The sequence below is a fragment of the Dipodomys ordii genome, unplaced genomic scaffold, assembly GCF_000151885.1.
Source record: "Dipodomys ordii isolate 6190 unplaced genomic scaffold, Dord_2.0 Scaffold4, whole genome shotgun sequence".
NCBI lineage: Eukaryota > Metazoa > Chordata > Mammalia > Rodentia > Heteromyidae > Dipodomys > Dipodomys ordii.
In genome coordinates, this window is record NW_012267220.1 from 20,069,513 (window position 1) to 20,082,086 (window position 12,574).

General features: G+C 33.9%; 1 protein-coding gene across 1 annotated transcript in view; it reads right to left on the reverse strand.

Moving 5' to 3' along the window:
* Positions 1-8,711: 8,711 nt before the first annotated feature.
* Positions 8,712-12,574, reverse strand: part of Micu3 (mitochondrial calcium uptake family, member 3) — a 68,689-nt gene continuing 64,826 nt past the window's right edge. Inside the window, exons 12-14 of the mRNA XM_013024075.1 lie at positions 12,229-12,386; positions 10,886-10,954; positions 8,712-9,306 (exon numbers count right to left, since the gene is read on the reverse strand). Of these exons, the coding sequence (XP_012879529.1) occupies positions 10,886-10,954; positions 12,229-12,386 (227 nt within the window). The 3' untranslated portion in view covers positions 8,712-9,306. The remainder of the gene's footprint in view (positions 9,307-10,885; positions 10,955-12,228; positions 12,387-12,574) is intronic.

Below are 12,574 nucleotides of genomic sequence, written 5' to 3' on the forward strand. Positions count from 1 at the left end.
ACCGGACCCCCCCCCAAAAAAAATAAATTTGGGGGCAAAATGAAATTTGAATAGCTGTTTAAAAGAGCATGCTTTATAGTTGCTATTTAAATAGTTTTTAAGTTTATAGTTTTATTTTTTATTAGTGTACAAGGGTATTTCTTGGTGGCATTCATTCCCATAGATGCATACATTGCACTTCGATCAAGCCCACCCCTCTACTCCACTCTCCTTTTTTACAAATTTTAGTGTGCTTCATTATGACATTTCCATGCATGTACATAATATATTTTGACCATGTTCATCCCTTCATGACCCTTACATTCCCACCTTTCCCCTCCCACTGTTCCCCTAAACACTCCTCTTTCATATGTCCTTTTAAAATAAAGTCACCACTGTGACTTTTACTGTTCATTTTTATATTTGTTGCACACTAACATTTTTTTTTGAGGCAAATATGTGAACCTTTAGCTCCTAGATGGGATGTCTGAATGTGAATAATTCTTATGGATAGGGTACTGAGGGGTACTCCAAGAGAGGCATCCACAAGTCTGACTCTGGAAGGCTGGAAGAAGGAAAAGCAGCTGAGGGAATGGCCCCTTAGGACAAAGAGATGCTTTCAAGGTGAGTGTGGACCTTTGCAAGGATGCACGTTCCCCGCAGGGGTCTGATTGCTGCCCCTTGCCACCTGCAGGGTTGATTCACCAAGCTGCCACAGGGTGAAACTGATTTTCTGGGGAAATCAAGTCCAACAGGGGACCCCCCAGCTCACAGCAGGAAGACAAAAGCAAATGATTGTATTGCTCCAAGGGTCTAAACACTTTAAGGTCAGCTTTTTTGTTCTCTTTAGGTTTACAAATGATTATATGTGGTGCATTCATTTATCTATGACTGGGTAATTTAGAAGCATCAAAAACTTATTTTTCACAATTTCAGGGGCTGGAAAATACCAGATCAAAGTGCTAACAGGTTCAGTGTCTGATGAAGACCTTCTCTCTGCTTGTAAAGTGGTGACTTCCTGCTAGGTCCTCGCATGGCAGATGGAGTATTCCTTGGTGTCTCTTTTATAAGAAATACAGTCTCACCCATGAAGGCTCTATGCTCATGACTCAATCATTTCCTAAAGACCCCATATCTCAATATGATCATATTGGCAATTAAATTTCAATCTACGATTGGCAGGGGGCAGCAATTTAGTCACAGTCACAGCGGTATCTAATAAACTGCTTGCAGAATATTTGCGTCTCCATATGGCAATTTTTGAGCTTTGCCAGTTTGGAGATAAAAGGAGCATGGTTCCACTAAGTGGCAGAACAATGATTCCCTTGAATTGGAAAAAAATTTATTCCTACTTAAGTTATTTTGGAATCCCTGCGCTACACAACATGAAGAAAGACAGGTTGCTTTTCTGTATGGAATGACTGGTCCCTCCTAACTGCGCCAAAAACAAGAATGATGGAATCCAGGAGGCTGTCTGGGGATAGGAAAAGGTAGTGTTAAACTACAACAATCCAAACCTGGCAGGATAGTTGAAGACCGGTATATTTCAATTATGAAGATCTGAATCACTCTACCAGATAAAGGATCTTCGGCTGCAGCTCTGGATGAATGTGGAGAAGATAAATGAGAAGAAAATAAGTGATAACAATCTCGGCAGAAAAAAAAGAATGTAGCTGTTGTGCATGTTCTCTGCCCCTCAGAGGTGTATGCTCGTGTATGTACATATGCTGACATTTTCCCTCTTTCTTTTTTCAACAAAAAGTTATACGCAAGTTGCTAGAAGTGACCTTCACACGTGACTTTGTGCTTTGTTTCAGCTTGATAATCCCAAAGCCACCCTAAAACTGAGTTGGGCTCCTGCACAGGGCTGCATCTCCACACCTCAGTTCTAGTAGCTGACAGCAGCTGGTGGTGGCTCTGAGTTCTGAGACTGAGGATTTTGATGGCCTCTGTGATGGTCTTCCTGCCATGCCATGGACCTCCATCAAGTCCCACTCAGTGATTATCCAACTATCCAATGCATCAGAGCGGTAGCTTTCCCAGAGAAATGTAAATCTCAGATGCAAAGTATGGGAAAGCTCTAGCTCAGAGCTCTAAGTCCTACTGGTAATTTTTACTTGTTAGTCTTTTCTTCAAACTCAGGAGTCAGTTCATCATTATCCCAATAATCTTTTATTTTAAACTTCTCTGTTTATATCATTGTGGTACTTTGTATCATGCCTCAGGGAGTCTTGCTCTGCTTATAAGCAGTTTTGAATTGGAAGAATTATTCATAGACCCCTGGTGATTTCCTGTACAGCTCCCTTCTCTGGAACTTTAGCATATATTGTAGCCACCTGAGTTACCCTTAAATCTGATTTCAGTTCTGCCATCCCACAAAACTTGCTGTTTGCTCTGTTTCCTTGTAACACAGTTTAGAATATGATCCAAGGCAGAAAGCCAGAATGTTAGAACCACATGGTTTTCCTTTCTTTTAAACAAACAGAGATCAAAATCCTAAATTGTGTGTTGTACAATGCTCTGGTTGTTTGTGGTAGAAGGGTACAAGGTGTAATACCAATTACTCAGTCATATCTGAAGCCAAAACTCTCCAGTGAGATTTTAATTTTAGCAATTAAAATTACGTTCAGAAATTCTAATAAGCTTGTTTAGTCTCTGTAGTTATGTATCCATTTGTGCAAGTTCATGGTTTATATTTAGTTACAACATCTACATTCTCAGGATCCAAATCATCGCAGATATTGGTTCTGATTCATAATGGCTGGCCTTCTCTGTTTTTTCTAGTTATTAAAATGCCATGCTTGGGACAAGGAACATAGCTCAGTGGTAGAGGGGTTGTCTAGGATGTATGAGGCCCTCGGTTTGATCCCTCCTACTCCAAAAAAGAAAAGGTGGGGGAAGGTTATACTTGACTATCATCTATAAGTCATAGATGATTTCGTTTCTGCTGTTCATGTGTGTGCATGTGCACATGAACTTCAGAACCCTTCAAGACCTCTTTAAAGGTTTTTAACTCAATAGCCAGGCATCGGTGGCCCAAACCTATAATCCTAGCGATTCAGGAGGCTGAGATCTGAGGATCATGGTTTGAAGACCAGGCAGCAAAATCCATTAGACTCTCATTTCCTAAGCACCAAACCAAAAACCCCAAAATGGAAGTGAAGCATGACTCAAGTCACTCTAGTCTTGAGAAAAAAATAAAAAAAGGTCAGGGACAGAGCCCAGGCCCTGGGTTCAAACCCCAGGACTGGTACAAAAAACCTGAGAGGATGAATCTTGTTACTGGTTTTAAAGCACAACTTCTCCCCTATCCTTAGTTTTGAAACACAGCCTGCAGGCTACCTACCACTGTAACTCCAACTACTTGTAAACTGTATTGCGTTGCCCCAGGACCTACTCTATAGATGGCTATAGCTGGCCTCAAGTTCCAAGTCACCATCCTTGGCCACTTGAAGATCAGCTTTTGTTTTGCTGTTTCTGAGTTGTTTTTTTTTTTAAATTACTTATCCATTTTATTTTTTGAAGGGAAAATTCTCTAGCGAGGAGAAATGCTTCAATGTCTGTTACATTTGGGGACCTAGTTATTATAGAGCAGAAATAAAAATCAGCTTCTAATGTAACCCCTCTGTACAGTTTTTTCACAATAAAAAAAAATCAGCTTCTAAAACCTCAAGTACCTGGGAGCAAAAGCACAAATGTTAATTTTACAATCAAGTAACAAAAATAAAGGGCAACAAGTGCCTTTATCTAAATAACTACCTGGATAATTATCTTTATCTAAACAAAATACTTATTTAGCAGGTACTATATCAATCAATATAAGAAATTGTTAGTATAATTCATTATTTTCTTGTTGCTTCATTTAGTTCTTAGTCTAAACACTAACTAAAGTATACTTTGCATGGGCTGAATCTTTGTTAATTTGGGGAAAAAAGTATATTTAGTTGACAAAATGAGTGCTGACATTTGCTATGCTTTAATAGGCTGAACACCTAGCAAATCCTATTCCTTTATATGTTCATTTTGCAATACATCTTGACATCACCTTCTTTTCTTTCTTAAATTTGCTTACTTAGCAGGCACAATGCAGTTTTGATGTGCAATCTGATTTCAAAAGAATCTTTGAGACAGCTAATCTTCTGTACACTCACTGTAATTAAATATTATAGCACAAATGGTACATGAGATACTCACTTTCTTGAGAACTTCTTAGCACCAAAGAGCAATGACATAAAAAAAAGTATAGATTTTCAAGGTGCCTTTCTGTAGAGTTTTCAGCTTGAACTTTTAACTCTTATAATAACTACAGCTTGCTAAGGCAATATATGGCACAGAATGAAATTTATTGTCCTTCATTCTGTTCTAAACTCTCATTTTACCTCAGCTTAAAACCTAGTACCAGACTAATCTGCTTACTTTTAAGCTAGTTGATTCATCTACTTGCTTGCTTTGAGCTACTTGTTTGAAGTATGCAGATAGGAACTGCCATACTAAATTAGATTAAGAACCAAGTTCGGCTGTCTCATGGTAAATGTGACCCAGCCTATGTTCTGCATAGAAAATGGCGGCCATCCTCAGGTCCTTCAGTCCAGTAACTATTTCCACCTATGTTTACTCCATTCCTTTTCCAGAGCTACTAAGTTTAACCTTTGTGGTAGTTTCATAAAATTACATATGTCATTTTACTTCGCTTTTATTTCCTTAGAATTGTCTCTTTCTATATGAAGTAACTCTAGATTTGGTGACAAATCCATCCAACTTACGACCTTTATGTTTATTCCCCCTTTTATTAAACTGAAATCCCAAGTTAAAAAACAATGTGCTTTTCTTGAAAAAAGTAAACTCAAGCTAAAAACATTCAAAAAGTTCAGTAACAGTTCATTAACTATAACTAGGGTCCCTTCCTTCAAGGCAACCCCATTGAATTCCTTTGGGTACTTCCCTACACATGCTACATTCTGTATGTTGTTTTGAACAAATGTTTATTTTCCTACTCATTGAAACAGTACTAACAAGATAGAAAAAGGACTTTTTTTTTTTTTTAGGTAAAGCTTTCTTTTTTGAGGGCAAGCAAATAAATGAGTACAGGGACAAACTTTTTATGTCTTACAAACAGATAATTTAACAAAACCAAACCGAACTTAAAAATACTGGTAACAGAATGATTTCCTGAACGAAGAAAATCCCCACTGAAGACTTCCCAAAAGCTTTCAAAAGGAGCTCTGGAACACCTGAAAGTTGCACTGCACACCACGTGTACTGACATTCTGTTCATTAGCTCACACTCACGTTTCAGGTACCTCCCTGCAGCTTTCTCCTTTCCTCTCCCACACTTCAGAGGGTGAACAAGAGATATTCTACTCACAGAGAGCAGACTGCACTGGCACAAGGAGATTCAAGATCTCTTTTCTGAACAAAAATAGGAGCCAAACTTTGAATCAGTCAGCAGGAAGCAAGCCATTGTTTATATGGTACAAAGTTAAGGGAGAGATGGAAAAAAGAAAAGACATAGTGATTTTAAAGTAAGGTTTTAGATTGTTGGCTTGTAAAAAATAGGTCCATAGAACTTTATCAAAATCAAAGTATTGTTCTATGCAGTGAAGGTATGCTATGAACATAAACAGTAGCAGGACACACATTTTGTATAGCATATTCTGCTCTCATAAAAAATATATTGCAGATCACATCATGTCAACCCATAAATAAAACTCCCACCTTTTCATTTTAGCATATTTCATGAAGTAATACTCATCAACATGAAGAATTATAGATGTATTGGGATAGTATAATCCCATAATTAAAATTCTTGGTTAATGATTTGATGTAGTTTTGTATTGTCCTTCAATCACATTGTAACTTGTAGCCTTACCAATGTTGAGAGGACTAAATTTCCCCATGTACTACCAACACTATATACTATAAAACTATGTTTGTATGATGGAATATGAAAGGAAATATTATCATTTTGATTTATATTTGCATTTATTTTCCTATCTACTCAATCCTAGTGGGGGAAAAAGTATTATTTGAATCACTTTTCCATGATATTAGTTTTTTCTATTCTATTTCTTACTATCACCTGTCCCTCTTTTCTCTCACAATGTTTGGCAAAATTTATCCTTCCCAGAACAAACTATATAACAATGTTTTTACTTTTAACTGAGCACTGTATATTTATGTGCATATAGTTACAATATAGGTCTACTCCTAAGATGCACTACAAAAATATTGTGATACAGAGGATTTATTATAAATATATTTCACATAGTACAGGGGGTGACATTGAGTTACTAAGAAAGTTGAAATGCTAGTCAGGTGCTAGTGGCTAGTTAGGTGCTGGTGGCTTCATGCTACTTAGGAGGCTGAAATCTGGAGGATTGAAGTTTGAATCCAAGTAGGGCAGAAAAGTCTGTGAGACTCTTATACAAAATAACCAGCAAAAAGCAAGGCTAGAGGCATGGTTCAAGTAGTAGGGCATCAACTGATCAAGCAGGCTGAGCAAGTTTTTAGCTCCTGAGACTTAAACCTCAGTGCTACCAAAAGTCATTATTATTATTATAAACCATTTAAATAGTAAGGGCTGGGAAGTAAAATTGATAATCCATTAAGTTACATGTAAACTTTCTGCAAAGCTTTCTAGTGTTAACCACAGATCTATATTACTGGGATTCCTCTAAGGTTCATCAAGAGGCTATAAGACACTAATTTTTTACCTGCAAAGGTGTTTGTGGGGTAAATTTCTCTGGTGTGCAACTGCCATAGAAGAGTGTACAAGATCAATGTTAATTCATGAATATTTCTGAAGTTTAAAGGTGATATTTTCAGAAAGCCCTTAGTCCACAGATATATTGAACAGCAAAGTACAGATGGGAGCCATGGTAACATGCCTATAATCTCAGCTACTGGTAGAAACAATAAACCTGTAGGTTGAAGGCCATTCCAGGCAAAAGCTAATGAGACCCTCACTGAAAATCAAAATAAAAAACCAAAACAAACAAAAGAGCTGAAAGTGTGGCCCCATTGGTAGACCGCTTGCCCAGTATGCTGGCTCCGTACACCATACAGAAAAAAAATAAAGAAAAAAGGAGAATAGAAACAAAGTACAATGTTTCTTGATTCAAGGGCAACTCTATTTATTTTAAGATAAGACTTGAAGACATATAGTTTTATAGTTATAACTTATAATGATAATTAATTGTGATTTAGGTTAAATGAATTTATTAGTACCATATATGCTTATTACACAGGATTTTTGTAAAAATATAATACTAAAATTTTATGGATAGCTTATCTTTTGCAAATTATAGTTTGTAGAAGGCAAACTGAAAATAATAGCATAGAGGTACTACAACATTTATATATATTTAAAATAATGTAAACAACATTAAGATTTTTTTTACCACTGAATTTATATGAAAAAGTTGAAGAGTGATATTATGAAGAGGATCAGTATATTTTACTATTTTTTATATTTTAATTAATTAGAATATGATATTCATTCTCATTTTATATTATCTTTCAGCCTTATAAACACATTCACCTATTCATTTCAATATACAATAAAGAATGATTATATAAGTAATAATGACAGAGAATGGATTGAGAGAATGACAGCATTCTGAAGGACTTCAGAATGACTAATTCAATTTTTAATCTGTGAGATTAATGTGTGTGTGAGAATATAATTTGCAGCCAGACTGAAATGTATTTTTTCAATTACTTGGCAAACCAAACATTGACAACATTCAGTATAAACAACAAAGACCTGAGATATGATACATAAGTAAACAGGCATCTGCATTTAGACAATCAATTGACTCAACATTCAAAACAGGTGAAGTTAAATTATACTATGTGGTATTCTTAAACTTATGAATCTATGCTTTCATATTGACATAATAAATAATATCCAAAAAAAGAATGACTAAAAAGAAAAAGTATAACAAACACAAATCATTGGTAATGACATTTTGGAAATAACATTACTTTTATAAACAAACTGATGAAGGCCAATTTCACATTTAATAACTTATAAAAACAAAGTGCTTCCTATTTTCATATGCAAAAGCAAGATCAAGTGGAGTGTATATAACTTACATTAAATATGTCTTAAAAAGGAAGATATATGAACTTATAGTCCACATGCAATATATAAATATACTAACTTAAATTCATTGTATTGTTCTTAAATAGTTTAAATTTATATTAATTTATGAAGTACTTGTACATTATTTCTCAATGTGACTGTGGGTTTTTTCAATACAAAGTTTTATTTTCACTTGTAAGATATATTATTTTGAAATGATGCATTATATTTAAGTTATCCATTATTACTAGGTATTTGTGTCACTTTTGTACATGGTCCTTCTGCAAGAAACAAAATATTATCTTCTGCTGAAATATACATCAGTCTTCTGGATTATTTTAGTCTTTATAGCACACTTTGATGCTATGAATATATATTAACAATTTGCAAAAAATTACAGAGCTTCAAGGTACTACTTAGTGCTATTAATACATACCACTACATTCAGGAACAATACTGTATTTAAAATAGTAACAATGAGTCTTGTTACAACTGTCCCTCCTAACTGTCAAGATATGTCTTTACTTAGCCTACATTTCACATTTCTTTCTACATTAAAAAGGACCAGAAATCCTGTTGACTTTGGTAAATACACAAAAACAAGACAAAAACCAAAAAATAAAACAAAACAAAAACAAAATGAATCTACACCAGTCAAACAATGTTACTTCAGTACTCTTAAAAGTTAAAAGTACAATGTAAACCATCATATTATTTAATAGCTTAATTCTATTTGTTTTCAAAATCATTTCAACTAATAAATGACAGGCAATTATTAAAAATTTCAAGGGTCCAAAGACAAATCTGAAAACAGTATTTATTTTCTGAAAATAAGCTTATTGTCCAAAGCAAAAGAAAACGTGTTGCTCATGTTAGGTGGTCTATGGGTCATACTTTATACTTGAAATAAAATAAATCTCTAATAAATAAATAAAAAAATTAAAATACATTCTCATATGAGTCATTGGAAGTACCTGTATACTTGAGGGAATGAAAAAGTGCAGAAAGTTCAGGAAACAGGGTAAAGGCTCAACTTGATCGTATTTAACATTGCGGTGAGAAGATGCATTTTATCTTTGTTAAGAATCCAGTTCAAAAAATATATATAAATTTCAAAACTTTTCACTCTTTCCTTCATTTTCTACATATTCTGGCTTCAGACCTGCTTCCACTCTCAGAAATTTTTGCTTCTTGCAGTTTTCATAACGATAGAAATCCTTTAAACTTTGTTTTAGGAGTGTCTAATAAAAAACACAATACACAAGCAATACTTAGGATACAACTCAGACATAATGACATTAGTCAAAATTCTTATGAAAATGTGAAACAATAGGCACCAAATAAAAGCATCCTACATAAAATATAAGCAAATAGTACAAAATATTTCCTTGAAAAGTTCAGTGTTCTCTTTAGAAACTTCTCTCATATGAAGTCTTAGACAGCCCTAGAAAGAGACTGCAATCTCTAGCTGTTATTCTAGGCACAAAATCGAAAGTGTGATACTGTTCTAGTTCTTTGGGACCACTCTACTAAGAAGGATGTATAAAGGGAATGGTCCTACTTTCTAAATGTATTACCATTTAAGATTTCACAGAGAAGTATAAAATTCTTTAAAACAGAGATTAGGAAGACCTAACTTTTCTTGTTAGTTCAATCACAGTAATTATCTTTATCTCTAAACATTTGAGACTAGCCATTTTCTGAAGTGGTTCCATAAATCACTAGATCTCCCAACTACTTTGCAAAATATCATCACTATAGTTTCTTTTAGGAAGGCAAAACAAATACTCAAATATTAAAATCTGATAAATCCTGTAGAGAAGGAAATTATTTAGCCAATTTTATTATAGTTCCCAAACTTGACAGAGCAACATTTTTGCTTATATAGAAAAATATGCATTGATGTGAAAAAGATGTAAGATGCTTCCAGCATGAGTAAATAGCAAAAACTACCTATGTGAAATGTAACTGCTCATTGCTCTTGATTGATTTTAAACAATGAAACCTATATGTGGAAACCTAACTAATCAGAACACACAACTGACCAAAATCAGATAGCTACAGTTGACTTAAAAAAAAAAAAGATTAGTAAGTTTGAGATAATTCTTTGGGTGAGTACAATTGGAATAGATCCTCTGAATCTTCTTTAATTATCGTAATTTATGGTGACAGTGTAGCAAACATTAATTAAGACAGTTTTGCCACCAGAAACAATGGCCTGTCACTTACTAGCATCTAATCTTGAGGAATACTTGCCAACCCTTGATTTTCTCTGTGGTCAAATAGGAAGTAAATGAAGTACCAGAAGAAGATTTACAGTGTCAAGCACCTTAAGTAATACTTCAAAAACTTGGAAGAAATTCAGAATAATGATCCTCCAATTAGTAGCAAAAACTCCTTAGGTGTTAATGATGCTAGATTATAAAAGTACAATTGATTATATTATAGGATTCATTATACTGAATCTGCTCAGGATCAAATTCAAAGTTTAACATAGAAATTTTTGAATCAAGACATTCTTATAAGTTAAAATTAAACCACAGATCAGAACTGAATTATCTTTTGGCTATTTTGTGTGTATGTACATATGTATGTATGTGTGTGTGTGTGTGTGTGTATGTGTGTGTGTGTGTGTGTGTGTGTGTGTGTGCATGTGCACGCACAGGCACATGTGCATCCTGGGGATTCAATGCAAGGCTCCACCACTAAACTACACCCCTAGCCCTTTCATCTATTTTCAAAATGTTATCACAGAAAAATGTTATGACAGAAAAATTGGACACTGTTATTGGACAAGTGGGCAGAAAGAAGTTAACATACTTATCTGCTGTGAAGTTCTTTTTTCAGGCATGATTTGAAAGTAGTATACTTTTGGACTGTTTTATAACCCTGCAAAACAGAGGATAAAAATGTTCAAATGTAGAGAAAGAAAATAAAACAACATGATGTCACATATACATAGAAATCTAAAGCAGTCAAACTTACGAGTAGAAGATTGGTTATCAGACTGGAAGAAGCTGACCAAAAGCTACAGAAGTGCCAGTAAGGAAAAATCAATTCCACAGAAAAGTGGCCATGGTTAATAGTCACATATATTTCAAAACTGTTCATAAAATAGATTTAAAAGGTTCTCACTATAAAAGTGAGAAATGGACACTAGTTAGCTTATATAATTATCCACAACATAAATATATACAGTTAATATCTGCCAGCTGAAAAATAAAACAGTTTGGTGTGCATAGATAGCTATATGATCAAAGATATGCAATAAGCATGTACATTTAAAAAAAATATAACATCTAAGCGAGAAATATAGTGTAAAAAGTTTAGAGTATAGTTTATATTCAATTTGATCATGCAATGATAAAATTATTGAGGAAAATACATGATTTTCAGTGTTTCTTTTCAGATGTTTGTGGTACCACATGAAATGTTAACAACTAACTAGAAGGTAGCAGTCAAGTAGATAGTATCTTATTAAGGCAGCTTGGATTAAAGTCCTCATAATCTTAAACATATTGTTTATGTTAATGTACTTTTCTATATAGATTTTTGTCTTGCATCATTCCTAGGGATACATCTGCAGTGTAGATTAGACTGAATTACTTACTAGCTGTTAATTTTATAAGATTTCCTCTTTTCTTTTTCTATTCATGGCACATCCAGAATTGTATTAGGTATATCCAGTATATTTCAAACTTTAAAGCATGCTTTTAAAAAACAATCACTAAATTTCTAGTAGGCATTTTTTAGTATGTTAACAAGAAAAAAATATTTTCCATACAAACACTAGTGAATAAGCTACTTAAGAGCCTCAGATGGACTAACAGAAATGTGTCTCATCAAGTCTGAACACTCAATGTGCAGACAAGATTTTTCAAAAATACTTGGCAACACTTTTTTACCAAAACTGGGACAAAGACATTAATCAAGCTAACAGAATATGAAAATAAATTACTAAAAGTCAAACTGAATTTATAGTTTTGAACAAGTACTATATTCTATCATTTCAATTCGCCTTCAAAGAATATGAGACCCACGGTTTTTTCCCCAAATAAAGCATTTGATGATGATATTCTTAAAATTTACACAAACTGCTTTTTAGATGTTTTTCCCTTAGTTTTCAAAAAGAATATCAAAAGACAGGAAATTTGTAGGTTTACCCGGAATCCTCTATGGAGTCTGTCTTTCATAATTCCAATAAATTCTTTATAACTTAATTGATCATCTTTGTCAACATCAAAAATCTTGAAGACAGTATTCACTAAATGTGGTGAAAGTTTGAGTCCAGTAGCTACATAGACGGCACGTTTAAATTCATCTAGACATATGTTGCATAAAAAGAAAAAAGTAGACCATTAACATCATTTTAGTATACGCTAATTACTAGAATGGTTGCAAAAGAAGTTGTTTGCTAATATGGATTATAAAATTATATAACACAACTTCATTAATCATCATGTTTTTAATAAAAAGACATTTTGTAGTCTTAATAAGGAAAGCAATAAG